Source organism: Phocoena sinus, chromosome 21 (genome assembly GCF_008692025.1).
Source record: "Phocoena sinus isolate mPhoSin1 chromosome 21, mPhoSin1.pri, whole genome shotgun sequence".
NCBI lineage: Eukaryota > Metazoa > Chordata > Mammalia > Artiodactyla > Phocoenidae > Phocoena > Phocoena sinus.
Window position 1 is genome coordinate 4,805,168 of NC_045783.1, and position 19,807 is coordinate 4,824,974.

At 38.4% G+C, this 19,807-nt stretch overlaps 1 protein-coding gene across 1 annotated transcript in view; it reads right to left on the reverse strand.

Annotated features, from left to right (window-relative positions):
• The window catches only part of NEIL3 (nei like DNA glycosylase 3), a 42,165-nt gene that overhangs the window by 15,316 nt on the left and 7,042 nt on the right, over positions 1–19,807 (reverse strand). The window contains exons 2-6 of the mRNA XM_032618625.1: positions 17,285–17,412; positions 9,842–9,976; positions 9,316–9,529; positions 6,487–6,561; positions 4,739–4,905 (exon numbers count right to left, since the gene is read on the reverse strand). Of these exons, the coding sequence (XP_032474516.1) occupies positions 4,739–4,905; positions 6,487–6,561; positions 9,316–9,529; positions 9,842–9,976; positions 17,285–17,412 (719 nt within the window). The remainder of the gene's footprint in view (positions 1–4,738; positions 4,906–6,486; positions 6,562–9,315; positions 9,530–9,841; positions 9,977–17,284; positions 17,413–19,807) is intronic.

A 19,807-nucleotide genomic window follows, 5' to 3' on the forward strand; every position in this document is an offset into this window, starting at 1 on the left:
TCTTTGCTTTATCCTCCATAGCAAACCTCTCACAATACTTGCTGGCATTAAAAATTTTTTAAAGTACCTATTTTTCTCTCCATTTCCAGTGTCTTGACCTCAGGACTGGAAACCATCTCTCGCCCATTACACTACACAAGTTTCACGTCTGTTTCTTCAGTTCCCATCCTAATTATGCTATAATCAATTAAAAAGTCCTTAATCTACTGATTCAGGTAAGACATTAGCCATCTCCAGAACTACTACTGATTCCTACCAGTTGATCCCATCCTACCTGTAAAACTAACTTTTGCTATTTAACAAACTTGGAGACTTCGTTTGGCTCCGCCACTGTTATCATCAATGATTCAAGGTTTGTGGCAATGCTCCTTCTTTCCAAGTAAATAATGTCTATTTGCTCATTTATTTAGCCAAAATTCTTTTTTTTTTAAACATCTTTATTGGAGTATAATTGCTTTACAAACTTGTGTTAGTTTCTGCTGTATAACAAAGTGAATCAGCTATACGCATACATATATCCCCATATCCCCTCCCTCTGGCATCTCCCTCCCACCCTCCCTATCCCACCCTTCTAGGTGGTCACAAAGCACCGAGCTGATCTCCCTGTGCTATGCGGCTGCTTCCGACTAGCCATCCATTTTACATTTGGTGCTGTATATATGTCAATGTTACTCTCTCACTGAGTCCCAGCTTACCCTTCCCCATCCCCATGTCAAGTCCATTCTCTACATCTACATCTTTATTCCTGTCCTGACCCTAGGTTCATCAGCTTTTTTTTTTTTTAGATTCCATATATATGTGTTAGCATATAGTATTTGTTTTTCTCTTTCTGACTTACTTCACCCTGTATGACAGACTCTAGGTCCATCCACCTCACTACAAAGAACTCCATTTCATTTCTTTTTATGGCCAAGTAATATTCCATTGTATATATGTGCCACATCTTCTTTATCCATTCATCTGTTGATGGACATTTAGGTTACTTCCATGTCCTGGCTATTGTAAATAGAGCTGCAATGAACTTTGTGGTACATGACTCTTTTTTATTTTTATTTTTTTTGTGGTATGCGGGCCTCTCACTGTTGTGGCGTCTCCTGTCGCAGAGCACAGGCTCCGGACGCGCAGGTTCAGCAGCCATGGCTCACGGGCCCAGCTGCTCCGCGGCATGTGGGATCTTCCCGGACTGGGGCACGAACCCGTGTCCCCTGCATCGGCAGGCAGACTCTCAACCACTGCGCCACCAGGGAAGCCCATGACTCTTTTTGATTATGATTTTCTCAGGGTATATGCCCAGTAGTGGGATTGCTGGGTCATATGGCAGTTCTACTTTTAGTTAAGGAACCTCCATACCGTTCTCCATAGTGGCTGTATGAATTTACATTCCCACCAACAGTGCAAGAGGGCTTCCTTTTCTCCACACCCTCTCCAGCATTTATGGTTTGTAGATGTTTTGATGATGGCCATTCTGACTGGTGTGAGGTGATACCTCATTGTAGTTTTGATTTGCATCTCTCTAATGATTAGCGATGCTGAGCATCTTTTCATGTATTTGTTGGCAATCTGTATGCCTTCTTTGGAGAAATGTCTATGTAGGTCTTCTGCCCATTATTGGATTCGGTTCTTTGTTTTTTTGATATGGAGCTGCATGAGCTGCTTGTATATTTTGGAGATTAATCCTTTGTCTGCTATTTTGTTTGCACATATTTTCTCTCATTCTGAGGGTTGCCTTTTCATCTTGTTTATGATTTCCTTTGATGTGCAAAAGCTTTTAAGTTTCATTGGGTCCCATATGTTTATTTTTGTTTTTATTTCCATTTCTCTAGGAGGTGGGTCAAAAAGGATCTTGCTGTGATGTCACAGACTGTTCTACCTATGTTTTCCTCTAAGAGTTTTATAGTGTCTGGCCTTACATTTAGGTCTTTAATCCATTTTGAGTTTATTTTTGTGTATGGTGTTAGGGAGTGTTCTAATTTCGTTCTTTTACATGTAGCTGTCCAGCTTTCCCAGCACAACTTATTGAAGAGGCTTTCTTTTCTCCTTTGTATATTCTTGCCTCCTTTATCAAACATAAGGTGACGATATGTGCGTGGGTTTACCTCTGGGCTTTCTATCCTGTTCCATTGATCTATATTTCTGTTTTTGTGCCAGTACCATACTGTCTTGATTACTGTAACTTTGTAGTATAGTCTGAAGTCAGGGAGCCTGATTCCTCCATCTCTGTTTTTCTTTCTCAAGATTGCTTTGGCTATTCGGGGTCTTTTGTGTTTCCATGCAAATTGTGAAATTTTTTGTTCTAGTTCTGTGAAAAATGCCACTGGTAGTTTGACAGGGGGTGCACTGAATCAATAGATTGCTTTGGGTAGTATAGTCATTTTCACAATGCTGATTCTTCCAGTCCAAGAACATGGTATATCTCTCCATCTATTTGTATCATCTTTAATTTCTTTTGTCAGTGTCTTATAGATTTCTGCATCCAGGTCTTTTGTCTCCTTAGGTAGATTTATTCCTAGGTATTTTATTCTTTTTGTTGCAGTGGTAAATGGGAGTGTTTCCTTAATTTCTCTTTCAGATTTTTCATCATTAGTGTATAGGAATGCAAGAGATTTCTGTACATTTATTTTGTATCCTGTTACTCTACCAAATTCATTGATTAGCTCTAATAGTTTGTATGTTATTTGCTGCTTTTCCCTTGCTGCTTTCAATATTTTTTCTTCGTAATTTTTGATAGTTTCATTAATATGTGTCTTGGTGTGTTTCTCTTTGCGTTTATCCTGTATGGTACTCTCTGTGTTTCCTGGACCTGATTGACTATTTCCTTCCCATGTTAGGGAAGTTTTCAACTGTAATCTCTTCAAATATTTTCTCAACCCCCTTTTTTTCTCTTCTTCTGGGACCACTATAATTTGAACGTTGGTGTGTTTAATATTGTCCCAGAGGTCTCTGAGACTGTCCTGAATTCTTTTCATTATGTTTTCTTTTCTGCTTTCTGGCAGTTATTTCCACCGTTTTATCTTCCAGCTCATTTATCTGTTCTTCTGCCTCAGTTATTCTGCTATTGGTTCCTTCTAGAGTATTCTTCATTTCAGTAAGTGTGTTGTTCATCACTGTTTGTTTGCTCTTTATTTCTTCTAGATCCTCGGTAACTGTTTTTTGTAATTTCTCCAATTTGTTTCCCAGATTTAGGATCATCTTTACTAGCATTACTCTGAACTCTTTTTCAGATAGGTTGCCTATTTCGTCTTCACTTATTTCGTCTTGTAGGTTTTTACCTTGCTCCTTCATCTGTAACATGTTTTTCCGTGGTTTCATCTTTTTTTTGGTTTGTTTCCTCTTTTTGATAGGTGGTGCTGTATTCCTGTCTTACTGGTTGTTTGGCCTGAGACGTCCAGCATTGGAGTTTGCAGGCAGTTGGACAGATCCAGGTCTTGGTGCTGAGATGAGGACCTCTGGGAGGCCTTACTCCGATTAATATTCCCTGAGGTCTGAGGTTCTCTGTTAGTCCAGTGGTTTGGACTCAGAGCTTCCACCACAGCAGCTTGGTCCTGACCTCTGGCCTGAGAACCAACATCTTGCAAGCTTCATGGTGTGGTTAAAAAAAAAAAAAGAAAGAAAGAAAGAAAAAAAGGAGCAGTACAATATCAAAGAATAAAAACCAAAATTAAAATTAGAATGATAAAAAATACATTAAGGGAAATAAAAGTATAATTGAAACAACCGGTCGCTGGGGGTTCCTCCCGTCCCCTTACATGTCTGTGATCTCCCACCGGTGCCTGGTAGGTGCCCTAGTTGTGAGGAGATGGAAATTCCGCATCCTCGTAGTAGGCCATCTTGACCCCGTCCCCCTATCTCTTTAAAATAAACTTCAAATTACACTTTTTCCATGAGATTTTCCCAACCTTTTGTATACCTATAAACTTCTAACATCCCCCAAACTTTTGTAGCACTTTATGTGCTTCATGTCTGTACTGATTATTTTGGCTTGTAATCACATATAGTTCAGCTCCTTTATACTGTTAATATTTCAGCCAGCCTTCGCCAAAGGGACCTATGGCCTCTTACCGGGGTAAGTACACTGTGGAAAAGGAAACTGTCAAAGCTTTGAGGACTACTGGACACTAGTTCTGAACTGACACCAATTCCAGGAGACCCAAAAGCGCCACTGTGCTCTGCCAGTCAGAGTAGGGGCTTGTGGAGGTCAGGTGATCAATGGGATTTTAGTTCAAGTTCATCCCACAGTGGGTCCCTGAGCCCATCCTGTGGTTACTTCCCCAGCTCTGGAATGCAGAATGGGAACAGACTTACTCGGCCACTGGCTGAATCACCACACATGCGCTTAGTAAGTAGTCGGTTATTTCACCAAGAAGACAGCAATTTTGTAAAGAGAGCTTGCTAATGTTCTATAATATTATTTCAAAAGCAAGGACTTTAGCAAATACTTGCATTTTTTCAATTATTGACACCTCCTGGTAATCACTTTACAAATGAGATGAAAGTCAAAGCCTGGATATTAACATCAAAGTCAGAGATTTTCTACTGAATTCAGAAGAGGCTCGTAAGTCATCTTCAGCTCATTCTGGTTTTTGGATGATATTATTTACTATTTCCTTCCAAGTTTCAAATACTTGTGAGTTATGTTCTGTTCTTAATAGCCTGATAGCTATTCAACTATGTTCTCTTATTAATAGCGTTTTTATTAGAGAATTAGGGCAAACAGTAAAGTTTAAATTAGATTTCTCACCATATGTCGACATGTTGAGCATTTTCCTTCTGACAGTGAGGACAGAAATATGTCATTCTCTTATTCTCCCCTAAGCGACACACAGTTATTTTGCAGCAGCACTGACCACAATTAGGACGCTTGTAAACCTTATAGTGGTTAGAGACAGCAGATCCTGCTTTGCGGCACTAAAAACAAACAAACAAACATTACAATGTTATCTACAAAATAGTATTGAAAGATATATTCTTGAAAGTCATTTCTAAAAATAATTTGTTAAAAATGTACATATGTTTATACATATGTCCTCATAATCTTTTCTTTCATTTGAGAAAAAGGTATTGACAAGATTCAGCAACATTTGTCAAATAAGATTTGTGTGAAATAATTAAGTCATTATTGTATAACTTATTAGTATTCAAAATTGTTCTTTGCATGGCTTTACCCTCCTATCTAAATGGGATATAAAAGTTCTATAATTTAAAATGTCTTTCATGCCTTTAAGGTTTTTATAATTAAACATAATTATGTGGTTATAAGAAAAAGACTAGATTAGCTTTAAATCTGATTATTTTTAGAACACCGAAGCTGCTCACTTTGTTTCAACAGTCAAAAAATTTATTCCTAGGGAGAAACACTTAACAAGGTTATCTTCTTTGTTGACCTGAAAAGGGACAGTTTTTTTGTTTTTAATCTTACAGACTCACTGAAAAAGAAAAATTTAAATGCCATCTTAGCAGCGAACATGTTCTGTTTTGGCATAAGTTCTATTTCAAAAAGACACTGATACTCTCTGTCACAGTTTATTCTACTCACATACAGTTAAAGCTCCTACAAAGAGAATGTTAGGGATTTACATCAGCAGTGTGAAAATTTAAAAGCCCAGAAATATGGTGGATCATATTAGAAGCTGAAAATTACAGAACAACTCATATTAATTTAAGCAAAAGTATTGAAATGCCCATCTTAATCTGAGCAGAAAATGGGTAGGTATCTGTAATCATCTTTCCCTAGAAGAATAAGTGAGCATATGTAATATTAAAATAGCCATCGATACTCAGGACAGGTATGTAAAGCAAGAGGCTCGTTAACACTTTAGGCCAATTAATGAAGAAGCCTACAATACCTGAGTTTCTAACAGTAGTAAAAACAAACATTTTGAATACAGGAAATGGACTGTAGAGAAAAAAAGACATATTTATGATACTTCGTTTAAAGACAAAATGTGTTTACTTAACTCTATATATGCATATATATGTATATATACAACTTTCAAAATTTACAGTTTAGTGAGGACTTATTCTCAAAACAGTCTCTGTGGTAGATAGAGAAGTATTATTATCCCGTTTTACAGATAAAGAAACTAAATCTAAATTAAGTTACCTAAATAACATTAACCACACTGATAGGTAAGTGGCAAAATCTGATTGAACTGAAGTCTATATTTATCCCAAAGTACTGAATCTCTCTCTAGGCTACCTATATGTTACTTTTATATATCCAAAATTAGAACAAGAGTCTAAGTAAGTAAAATGCTAACATAGCTGTCCCCCAACTTAGTGTAAAGATAATTTAATATAATTAGAGTTAGACAAGTTTGGACCGACCTGTGACCTAATTTCAAGGTGTTAATTATGCCCCATAACGTGTCACTCTCCCCTACTGCACCTCTATGCTCTTACCACTAGATGGCTACATACAGCCTTGACATTTCTGGTGCAAAGGGAAATAACTGACATTTTACATAGTTGAAAAATTTTTGCTCTTACCCTGTAAAAAAGAAGGCTGAAATCACGTATCATTTTCACAAGGTGATGTGTCTGTTCATCTGTTAACTGACAAACCTTAAAACAGAAAAACAACTCAGGAGAGCTTCATAATTTGTTCATTATTGTAGAAAAACAATACCACTTGCCAGTTCTACCTAAGAGAACTTGAAATAGATTTGAAATATATGCATCTCTTCTAAAACTCATATATCTATTCAGTGTTATTAACAGTGTATATTTTTAAGTGATGGTACTACAGATAAAAAGTACCATCCACTCTCGAACTTATTTACAAAGCAGAAATAGACCCATAGACATAGAAAACAACTTATGGTTACCAAAGGGGCTAGCCGGGGGTGGGGTGGGAGATAAATTAGGACTTTGGGATTAATGGATACACACGACTACATAGAAAATAGATAAACAACAAGGACCTAACTGTATAGCATGGTGAACTATACTCAGTATCTTTATTTTTTTTTAAGATTTATATTTTTTTGTTGTGGACCATTCTTATAGTGTTCATTGAATTTTTTACAATATTGCTTCTGTTTGATGTTTTGGTTTTTTGGCCACGAGACATGTGGGATCTTAGCTCCCTGACCAGGGATCGAACCCGCATCCCCTGCATTGGAAGGCAAAGTCTTAACCACTGGACCGCCAGGGAAGTCCCCTCAGTATCTTTTAATAACCTATAAGGAAAAGATTCGGAAAAAGAATACATATATGTATATAACCGAATCACTCTGCTGTACAGTTGAAACTAACACAACATTGCCAATTAACTATACCTCAATTTTAGAAAAATTCAAAAAAGAAAAATACCATCTTATAAACTTTAATTCTAAATTCAAATATTTATTGAATACCTATTCTGTACTGGACATCTTCAGAGTCCCAGCATTGCCTATCAGCCACCTTGAAAAGTCTTGCAGGAGAAAAAGGGAAGGAAAAAAATAAAAAAAGACCAGAAAGAAGGGACAAACAGGTACAGGAGTAGATGTTCACCAAGGTCACTATCAAGCTTTAAAAAGATATGAATTTATAGACATGCTTTAATATTAAAGTACATGTTAACACATGGAAGAACTCAGAAACAGACCTTGCTGAAGAATTGTTTTGTGACACAGCCTAGCATAAACCTCAGGGTCACCCTCTGCAGAATTCATTATCATTTGGCACATGTAGTTTCAATAGTAATTCCAGAAGAAATTCTGAAGACTCACCTTTGTTGTGTGTATATGAATACATATGTATACCTTTATACAACAGAAACAAATTTATCAGTGCCTATAAAATCTAAAACCATCTAATCAACATAATCCTTCTAAAAGTATTATTTTTTCATTTATTTAAAGTTTAAAACATATGTACTTCTCAAATTCATTTATTTCTTACCACATCTTACGTACTATGTTCAGTCACATCTTAAAAGGCTAGATTATACTTTTTCAATCATTGTGCGTGTGCTTTTAGGGGGCTAATAGCTAAGCTTCAGAAAGATTAATTTTTAACCCCCTCACGCATTACGGCCGGCCAGGTGGACGTACTGATAAAAAGTAAATTGTCAGTTTATCAAAGATAACAACAATGTTCTGGTTAACAACACTCTGGGTACTTTTTTCAAAAACATTTTCCATAGAGTTCTAGATGATTTTAGAAAGCTCATAAGCTCATTAGTGTTAAAATTCTGTTTCATTATTCCCATGTTACAGAAATTTGACAAGCAGGTTCCAAGTGTCAAAAAACAGAACCAAATCTACAACAATTATTAACTGGTTTCTTTGAAAACTTATTTCCTACTGATCTGACTTTTATAAAAACTCTCTGGGAAGCAATTACACAAAATAAATAGGTACCTTTGGAATCACGTGAAAGATGGTTTAGTTAATAGAGACTATTTTGGTCTGGATAAAAGCCCTAATGTAGCTTTCTTCCCTGGAAACGAAAATATATGTATCCTTCCACCTGGTTTTGAGTTCTAACCGCTCTGACCTTCTTACAACTTGGTCCTATTAATCACCGTTCCTTTTTTTTTTTTTTACAATTTTAACCGCTCCCTCTCGGCCAGTTTGGTTTTTTTCCCCAACATATAAATAAGTTCATGTCACTCCAGTTGAAGAACAAGAAAAAAAACCCCTAAAAATCCAGTTCTTGTCCCAACTTCTCCATCCAGCCGTCTAATATTTTCCCTTCACTCCAATCTAAGCTATTTTAACAATCACTCTAAGTTTTGTTTGCATTTCCTCACCAATCACTTATTCCTTATTCTCTGCTACCTGACTTCCATTCTTACCATTCCACCAAAACAGCATTTTCTAATGTCATGAACAGGTACAAATAGGAATATATGAGTGTGTGTCGAGTGTGAATTTAATATGCCAGATAGTAAAAGAAAGTTGTGAGCTTCGCTCTTTCATACATTCAACAAATATTTAATGCCTTCCAAATGCCAGACTGTATTCTAGATACTTGGATACATCAACGAACCAAACAGACACCTTCCTCCTAAGGGACTGTGTTCTAGCAGAAGTCAGATCCTAAACAATGTATATAACATGTAAGTATCAGGTGATCAGTGGTGTGGAGAAAAATAAAAAGCAAGCAAGTTATGGAAGCCTGGGAGGAAGAAGTGGGTGGCAGGGATGCACACAGCAATTTTTAAAAGAGAGGCCAGGGTTGGCCTCACAGAGAAGCTGGCGTGAGCGAAGACCCCGGAAGTCTGTCTGGGGAGAATGTGTTACTGCCATGCCGATTTAAGTGTTCCACGTTGGTCCCTTCACAGTATTTAAAAATATAGAAATCATTTAAAAACTACTTAACACCTACTTTAACAGCGGGATGGAGACCACTGTCAAAGAGAGCTTCATTTTTGATGATGTTTCCCACGCCGGGTAACACTTTCTGATCCATTAACACATCACACAGCATCCGTCCTCTCTGCTTTTTCACTTCACTTTCTGCTCTTGAGAAACTGAAGTTAGGTGAACATACATCTAATTCTTCCATCATTCTTATTCTCTGTTGGCTTTCTGCTGAGTTTCTATAGAAAGGAATAGAAAACACGTTAATCATGTGCCTGGTTACAATTCACAAAGTGTCATTTTAAATGATCTTTGATATAAACATAAACACTTTATGTTAACCAGCTTATAAGAGTTACATAGCCAAACAATGACAACCCTAACAAAACATGTTATTTGAAGAATCTTTTAAAAATGACGTTTTATCAGTTATAAACTACTTTGAAAATTTTTGTTTATTTATTTATTTTCACATGTGACATTCCCAAACCCAACTGCAGAGCCAACTTTGCAGTTTTGCAGCTGAAGCAATTTTTAATTCAATCTTTTACCTGATTTCTACTGATGAGTCAAAGAAACAAATCAGATCTTTGGTGAGCTGTACTTCAAAAACAGGAGAAAGTCCATTTTTATTTTTAGACTTAACTGGATTAATCACGAGGAAGCCTTTCATTCCAAAATGAATCCTAGAACAAAAGCAAACCCATCTTTGAGCGGCAGTAAGTATATCACGCATGAAATTTTTGTTCCTTCACTTTTTGGAATATAAGCAAACAAATGTTAGTCACAATAGACACTTCAAGGGCACAAAGTGATAGCTAATATCGTATTTTTGTTAATGGCTTTGTATCCTTATAAAACTAGATATGGCAATCATTTTTTCAACTCACAAAGAAAGTAAGTTCCTAGAGAAATAATAAGGCCCTGACAGTAAGCCCAAGAAAACACACCCCTGTTCTCTTTTCTTGTCAGATGAGGTACCTTTTATTCACACCACAGTCTACTGGCTCTCAGCTTTTTCTCTGATTCAAAAGCTTGGGGTGAGATAAGGCTAAATTTAAATTGCCTGTAGTTGGTGTTTTTATGAATTCTACAAAGCCACCAACATTCACATTCCTTACTTCTAGCTACAGTAGATTGGAAATGTTTACCTGTTCCAAAATGAGATCTATAGTTTAAGACACTTACTCTTTTCTACCCCCCTGCTTCGGGATAACACAGTGAAACAAATTTTTGCAAAATCTTTCATATTAAAAGAAAAGAGAACAAGTCAAAATGCTATTGTCTTCAATTCTTTTAGTTTCCTTCTGCCTTTGTAGGTATTGGGAAGAGGGGATTTGTAAATATTTACGGTTAACTTGAAAGCCACAGTGCAGTGATGAAAAATTCATAGCCTTTCAGTTTTTATAGGATTGATTAGTATGTCCAGTTTTAAAAAAAGAAAAAAAGAAAGTGGTTTTACGAGACTTCTGACGATGAAGATCAGAAATGACTCTCAAGATGAAATAGTTTTCTGCCTTTCAAACCCTTCTCCTTATAGCTTTGTTGAGTTAATAAATACGGCTCTTTTGGCAGCAAACGTTACTGCTCTGTGCTTCTAATTCCAAAGCACCATGTTACAGCATTGTACAAGGTTAACCAGTCTAACTTTAAAGATGTGGGTTTTAAACGCTGTGCGCCCTACTGTCAATCATAAATGCATTTTACACGCCCCACAGTTCTTGACAGGAAACATGTGTGCCCGTAAGTACTCCATAACTTAGCCTACGGAGGTTCAACGCCAGTGAAAGGTGTACAACTGTCATGCCCAGAAGCCATCATACCTAAAATCTTTTCAGCTGCATGGCTCCTAAAGTGGATTCTAACTCACTTTCTATAATGAAACTGCATCTACATATAAAATCTCAAAGGTTAAGACCCAGTTCAAATGCAGGAGTAGCCCCAGTAAGAACCCCAAATCAAAGAAGTATGCCTTTTTTGGGTCTTATAAATCTACTCAGGGGGAAATGTGCATAAAAATAACTATTTTTATAATAAATTTTATTTTTATGAATTTTTATGAAATAGAAAAATGTTATGATGACTGAGCCCCAATAAACCAATGAATTTTGTGTTTATTATTAAGTACCCTTTATCTTAAACTAAGAAAAACATATCAGTACCATGAAAATTTTCGAGGCACAGTAAACACCTGTACTGTTATATTTCTATCTCTTGATCCTCTCAAGCTCCATCCACTCCCAATCCAACTGGCTACCTGAGACCATTCACTCTGCATAACACGACGGCCTGCCCACCGCGGGCTTTAGGCCCAGCCGGGAGTGGCCTCTGTCCTTTCCTCTGATCCCTTGCCTTTTACACAGCTGATTCAGGAATGGAAACCTGGATCAAGCTGGATTCATCAGCATTTTCCTGAGGAATTTATCCGGGACACAGAGAGATCAGTTTCTCATTAGGATTGGGAGATCTATCATGGGAGCTGTCTAGGGTAATGTGTCCTGACACGGGCACCAGAAAAGCCAAGAGAGGCCTGTCTGCAGAGACACAGATGACAGGAGATTTCAGCGGGGAACAGAATCAGGAAATGCAGAGAGTCCTCATAGTGTTTAGCCTTCGCTTCCAGTTCTACCTGAAGCCTGACTGCATTACCTTCCGGTATCAAAAGACACCCATATTCTTATAATAAATAATTACTAAGCTTGTTTAAGTTGGGCTTCTGTCGCTTGCAACCAAAATTCTAATATAAAAATTATGTTCAAACTAAAAACTGAAGTGATAGTAAGAAAATTCCTCTAGTTAGAAATAACTGCCTAAAACAAATCAATAAATAAGACCCAATACTATTTTAACCACCAGCCACATTCTTCCTGTTATCACTAGCAGAATCATCTGAACCTCCTTAACCAAACATAAATAGCATCAAGGACAGTATTGTCACAGGTTCAGATTAATGACAACCACACATGCAGACGAGGCAACTGCTTATGAAGATTATCACGTGGTCAAAAGTGTCATACGGATACTAGCGTGTAAAACAGTTGAATATAAAGATTGTAAAACTTATGCTGGGAACTCAGAGAAAGAGGTTATAAAAAGAAAGAAATGGTCTTAACCATGCTGAAAAGGAAAAAGGGAGTTCTGCTTCTACTTAGGATATAGAAGCTAAAAGTGAATATGGATCCTACCCTAATAAGGAGAGAAAAATCACAGTATTTACAAAATCCTAAATTTTCTTGAGCCCATCAGAGACAAGACATTGCAGGCAGCCAGGTGAAATAAATTCCAAAGAGTGACAAGCCCCTCTGTGGAAAGACAGACACACAAGTTATTCCATCTGGGGAAGAGTACAGGAGAAAGAGACAGCTACTGTAGAAATGGATAAGAAGAAAACAGCCAATATTTTCAACAAACTTTTAAATAGTGTGGCTAGTATGACGGTTTAGAATCTCTGGAGCCCCAGACACAAGGAGAGTGTGCCCTCACTTGTAAGCTCTTTCCCACGGGCATCCACAAGTTAGCTGCCCACAAGTAAGATGTGAGTCATGGCAGGGGACCTGAAAGAGCCACCCTTGGTGACATGGGACCTGCTTGCATGAAACCCTGTCTCCTTGCTTCTTGATCATGCCTCTTACATGAAGCAGAGGTCTTAGAAAGTTTTAAGATGCTCTAGCCAATAGAGAGGTACAAACAAAAAGCTGTCCGTTCCTGAAGGAGTAACAGGAAACTACCTGCAGGCAGAGGAAGTCTTGTGCCAGGTAACAAGGATAAGCAAGCAGTCTGCCACTAGGGAGGGAAGGAAACCCTTCTGCCTCCAGGCCCAGGCCAAGTGCACTGCTGTTCAGAACGAGCCCAAGCAAAAGCCATCTGCCTCTAGGCATGAGGCAGGGAATCAACCTTGGTGCAGACTCCTGCAGTGATACTCCAGGCACCAGTCCCATGGGAGAGAGCGAGGAAACTCTCTGACCTAAGGCCACCCACACAGCGAAGGAAGCACGGCTGCCTTAGGGAGGAGAGGGGCAGCCGCTCTGAGAAAACTGCAGCCCTGAGGCCCACATGCTCAGGGCCTGCCCAAAATTAAAGCTGGTCTGGAAGAAACAAGAACCTCTGTTTCCCCATCACGAACCTCTCTCACTGAGTAACAGGCAACAGGAGTCTGCCACCGGAGAGCTGGGGGACCTGAGTGTGGAGAGACTCCCTAGGGACAGGAATATGCAGGGTAGGTAGTCAGTAGGTAGCTGACTAAAAAAATGATGATACATCCATAGAGTAGAACACTTTGTGCACATTAAAAATAATAATGTACATTTTGACGCTGACCAATGCAATACGCATGTTATGTAAAAGGGAAAAATATAAATTAAAATTCTTGTTTATATAAAAATCATAACATGCAATATCATATTATAATTCATGCATATGTAACATAAACTATATATGGTATATATACAATTTATATTTTATCTATGATATTTACAAAAACTGTTGAGTGTTTTCTTTTTAACAGTAGTAATTATGGGTGGTATTTACTTTTTCCTTTAGATATTTTGGAACTATCTTAAGGTTTTACAATTGGCTTATATATTACTTTAAAATATGGGAAAAACTGCAATAAAATGATGTGTACTGTGAAAAGAAGCAAGAAAAGGAAAGCGGCAGAACTAGTGACCCTGTAGGCTGTCGGGTGCAGAAGGGAACGTAAATGACTGCGGTAAAGATTTCCATATTTTCTCCAGTTACGCATGAAAGCATTATGGTAATTGAAATACAAGATAAAAGCTACTATTTAAAAAATTAAAAATATGTATTTTTCTACCTGTAGATTACGTTAATGGTCAGTTTTCTTAAATTGCAAGTGACAGAGACCCAACTCAAAAAGTTTAGGCATTAAGGGATATTTGGTAGCTTATGGAGTCTTAGGAAGGCTGAAGAATCACACTGCAGGAAAGGCAAGAATGTGGCTGGATCTTAGCAACAGAGGGAATTAGGAGCTAAAATGCCTCTGGGATTCTCTCTGCTTTATGGAGGCTGGCTGTATTTTCCATGACCTTGTCTTTCTGGACAAGCCAACGCCCACTTACAAGTCTTAAGGCCTCACAGCCCCAGCTTTCCTCCATCACCGAGAGCCTAATCCGCCGCAGCTCCAGCTGAGAAAGTTCACAAAAGAACTTGGGCTGACCCAACCGACTACGTGGGAGAGAAAGTTAAGTAAGATTATGCTAAATTCAACTTGAATTCTTTGGTTCTTGTGACCAGATGATCAGTTTCCAGAGGAAATGCTGTCCCCAAAAGACAAGTGGGCATGTTGGACAAACAGTAGGTATTCACTACTCTAAAGTATAAAATTTCATTTGGAGTCCTTATCACACTCCAACTTTTCCTAACATGTTATGTGACAGATTACAAAACTATGTTTAAGCTCTAAAACCCTCTTATAAGTAGCATATCATGGATTCCTTAAAGACCTTTCAGCAAACCAGAAAGAACTGTCACATTATCTCTTGCATTTCTCTTTAGAGGATCATATCACTCAAGCTCCAATAAATTACAAAACTGATTATGTATAATGCTTCAATAAAATGGCAAAGCCTCCAAGATATTTCAGATACAGTTTCTGGTCTCTGAGTATGCATGTAATTGCAAACAATTGGAGTCAAATAAACCATAAGTTGGAAACACCAAAGTGTTTTAGAAAAGATATTCATTTTAAAAAATATGTGTATATATAAGTTCACGATATAAGCTGCGTTCATTTTGACTGAAAATAGCAGCTTGTAGGATGGGCATGTCTGGGTGAACAGAGTTACAAATACATGCACACATAGTACCGGCAATACATGCACTCATGGTTAATAGAGATTCTATTCAGTAGTGGGATTGTGAAGGTATAAATTTATTCTTGTTTGTTCACTGTTTCTCAGTTTGCTCTAGTAAGTATTTGATACATGTTTAACAAAAAATTAAACATGCCTCTTTCTTTTTTGTTACAGATGAAGAGCTTCTGTAAAGTGTTCAGAAAGAGTATAGGTATTAATCACACCTAACACCACATCTACGCTCCTAAAATAAACATACACCAAATCATTTTTATTGTTTTCTGGCACTATTCTGAGCACTTTGATACATCTTTTAGCAACAGAAATAGTCACTGTCTAATTTGTATCTTTCTGAAGTGTGGATTTTACATGGCAGATTCTCTTCCAGAGGGCTAGGCCTATATTCTACTTTCATTAACAAATGAATCCCAGGAAGATTCATGGCCTGGCCTATAAGATGTACTAAATCCATGGGCAATTTTAGTTGTGAAAAGCTGCCTATTGAGGGAAAACTGTGATCATTAAGCATGTTTCCTACTATCGGCCTTCTAAAGAGCAGACCAGCCTGGTGGGGAGGAAACAGAGGTCAGAAATGAAGACTACATTTCTATCTCACGCTCACAGACCTGCAGCCTTACACAGGACCCCATTTCTCTGACACTGTCATCCATCCTCCCAAGAAGCACAGGTTAGGAGAGCATTTTCCTAACTGATGTTAAACTGTGATAGGGAATACAGGTGATTTTAGGTTGTTCACTTCATATTCAAACAGCTGATCTGCCAACGACCTTGAACTGTTACATCACACAGCAGTCAAGGCCGTAGGAATCGCACTGGTCCCCATCCATGTACTGAGACACGTACTCGCCGGGGACGGTACTAGTTACTTAGTTTGAGGAAACAGCTGCCCTTGTTTAGAACTTCATGGAACACTTGCTGACAGCTGCACTGAGAAATGATTCCCCCCTTATCAGTCTGGTGGAGAACATTTGATAAAAACCTCCCTCTCGTGCTATAGAAATAAATCTGCACCTCACAACAGAGAATCAATAACATATCAATGTTTTCAACTATCTTACATGGATCCCATTGTGTCCTACTCTGTTTGGAGCAAAGAATTTTCAATCACATCAATCAATCTTTACCACAATAATGTAGCCTGCAGTAGATCACTGCTGCCTGAACCGGGAGGCATGTGCTGATGTTATCAATTCCAGGCTGAGAAAAACCATGAAGGGACAACGCTGTCCAGGGACAGCAGCTGCTGACAATGAAGAGACCACGTCAAAGGAAAAGCAATCACGTAAAGTCTGAAGTACTCTAAACATGCAATAGATGCAGAGATGCAATAAATAACAATCATAGAGTAATATTATCTCTTTGCAACCATTATTCACCTTCACTTAGAAGCATAGGGTCCGGTAACAGAACTTTTAAGCAGGTGAACACTGTGTAATATCTTAAGGAAACATTAATAAAGATTCAAATTTACAGTTTGCAACAGATTAGGCTAAACTCCGAGAAGACAGATTTGACAGACATATTAATCCACAGGCTTTTTGTATGTTTTGCAAAAATTAGATAGGTGATTACATACATTTCGACATTTTTATCATTAAGTCAACCAATGTGTTAGCAATGAATTTCCATAAGCACTGTGAGACAGCAGAGAACCGGTTACTTCTGTGGAAAGTTCTGAAATCTATAAATAAGTTTCCCTTTCCGTACAAGGCTTCAGAGAAAGAAGGAAGAGAGAAAAATGTAAAAATCTAGAGAGACATTCAAACCAAATGAGGAGCTGTCATAAATATAAAGAGAATAATGTTGCTAAATGCAATAAATATTTGGTGGAAATTAGAGGGAAAAGAGCACCCCGGGGAGTTTGAGGAGGGGCAAAACAGAGCTGTAACGCTCTAATATCCCTTGGGAAGCCCTGCCAGACTGTCATCTTTTTTTAAAAGAAATAAATTGACTAACCCTCCAAGGAACGATGACATCACAATTTATTCTTCTTCTGCTTATTGCTTTCCATGATAGAATCTCAACCTCTTGTATTAGAGCTCTCTTAAAAATGGAGTACTTTCTATGTATTTAAATGTGACATGCAGCAAACTGCAAGAAAAGCCTTCTACACATCTCTAAACATAGAGAGATAAGACGTACTGTACAGATTTACCTTACCGTAAAGCTTTTGGCCCAAAGTACATAAAGAGCTCCTTCCCCAAAGTTTCCACGCCACTGTAAATGTGCCCATTAAACAGTCTCAAGAAATTCTGGCTGGAATCTTTATTATTATTCAGTGCAGCAGCCTAGGAGAAAATACATACACATATGTAAACACACACAAACTCGAAACAAAAGTCATAATTTAATTCTTAAGGTTTTTATATTACTTCATGCCCAGGTACATCCAATGAGAAGAATAATCTCCAACAAGTCGAGTAACGTAATCAGCTGTTTACATACATTTTGTCAAATTACTAGGCAGTCATTTAAAAAGAGAGAGGCCAGAGCTTCCCTGGTGGCGCAGTGGTTGAGAGTCCGCCTGCCGATGCAGGGGACGTGGGTTCGTGCCCCGGTCCGAGAAGATCCTACATGCCGCGGAGCGGCTGGGCCCGTGAGCCATGGCCACTGAGCCTGCGCGTCTGGAGCCTGTGCTCCGCAATGGGAGAGGCCACAACAGTGAGAGGCCCACGTACCGCAAAAATAAATAAATAATAGAGAGGCCAAATAAAAATTAAGTGGAAAAAAAGTCATTGGCACACAATCAAAATGAACTTCTTCCAGGACCATATCGCTCTGTGCATATGAAAAGCACAGAAAAATGATGTAAATGTTTTAAAGCTGAAAACTAGGGCACAGAGTCTTTCATTTCCAACGTGCGGCCAACGTCCTCGGAAGAGCATTCATATACAAACAGCTAAAAATGGCGGATAAAATATGGAAACAAGACATTTTGACTTGTAAGCCAGTAAGGAATAATAAGAGGTCAAAAACCAAGTAAAGGGCTTCCCTGGTGGCGCAGTGGTTGAGAGTCCACCTGTCAATGCGGGGAACACGGGTTCGTGCCCCGGTCCGGGGGGATCCCACATGCCGCGGAGCGGCTGGGCCCGTGAGCCACGGCCGCTGAGCCTGCGCTCTGCAACGGGAGAGGCCACAACAGTGAGAAGCCCGCGTACCGCAAAAAATTTTAAAAATTAAAAACAAAAAACAAACAAAAAAAACAAGTAAAAGTGAGAGAGAACCCCAAAAGTAAGAAGCCAGCTTCTATCAGAAAGGCATTTTACCAGACATAAGGAATGAGCATTTCAATTTCATGGTCTTGTGGGATACGGGGGGGATCAGAGATAAAGCCTGGGGTCCCCCCGAGGAGGGGGATCTGATTTGAGGTCTGCTCCTCTCTCCCTCCCCAACTGCAATGTTCAGAATAAAGGAAAAAGAAACCCACTACTCCTTCCCCCATCAGCAAGCAAAACCAAACAACATAGTGTCAGAATTACAACATATGAACTGAACATTATCAAGAAGATCAAGGAAATTATAAACATAAAATCTCAGTTCTTCTGTGGGTGAAGGAATGGGCTGAGTTTAGATATCCCTTGAGAAGCCCTGCCAACCTATCATTTTTTTTTTAAAAGAAATCAATTGACTAGCCTTCCAAGTAACAATGACATAATGACATAGAAAATGATGACATAGATAATGCTCTTTTTCTTAAGCTGGGCAGTATGTATACTGGTATCATAAAACGATAGAACAGTTTTAGATACTGTCTGTGAGCAAATCACAACTTTCCCTCCACTTATGTTAGGATGTTACCATTCAGTGACTCTCAGACTTTTGGTTTACAGACATGTCATCCTATATATTTAAGATGATATGTTCATTCTATTCTTTATTTGACTAAATTGGTCCTTGTTAAAAAAAAAAAAGACACAATTGTAGTATTTAGCTCAAAGGGATAAAGGGATAAGAGATGTTAAAAAGAAGAAAAAAAGATTGCAAATTGCTAGGGACTAAATTGTGTCCCCTCCAACACTCTTTACGTTGAAATTCTTACCCCCATTGTGACAGTATTTGAAAATAGGGCCTTTAAGAGGTAATTAAGGTTTAATCGGGTCATAAGGGTGGGACCCTGATCCAATAGGATTAGTATCTTTATAAGAAGAGACACCAGAGGACACACTCTCTTCCTCCTGTATACTCAGAGGAAAGTCCATGTGAAAAGAAAGTGGTATCAGCAAACCAGGAAGAGAGCTTCACCAGAAACAACTGGCTGGAACCCTGGTCTTAAACTTCTAGCCTCCAGAACTGTAAGGAAATTAATTTCTGTTGTCTAAGCCACCCAGTCTGTGGTATTTTGTTATAGCAGCCCAAGCAGATGAAGGCATGAACAGACACTATTCTTCCACGAAATCCATTCACAGTTGTAATGGCTACAGCCAATGCCAAACTTTCCCAAACTGCCTGAAGTTCAGAGAACTGGCTTTACATCTCTCCTTTGCAAAATAAGAACTGTGGAATCAATCACAGACTTAGAGCGACCAATGAACGAATGCACGGGAGTAATTAATAGTGACAGCCTTGCAGTTCTGCACGAACCAAAAAACAAACAAACAAAAAAACCCCCAAAAAACCCATGGGAGATTCTAGCATCAGGAACTATGGACACATGTCACCACGTCCTCAGAACATCTGTCTCTG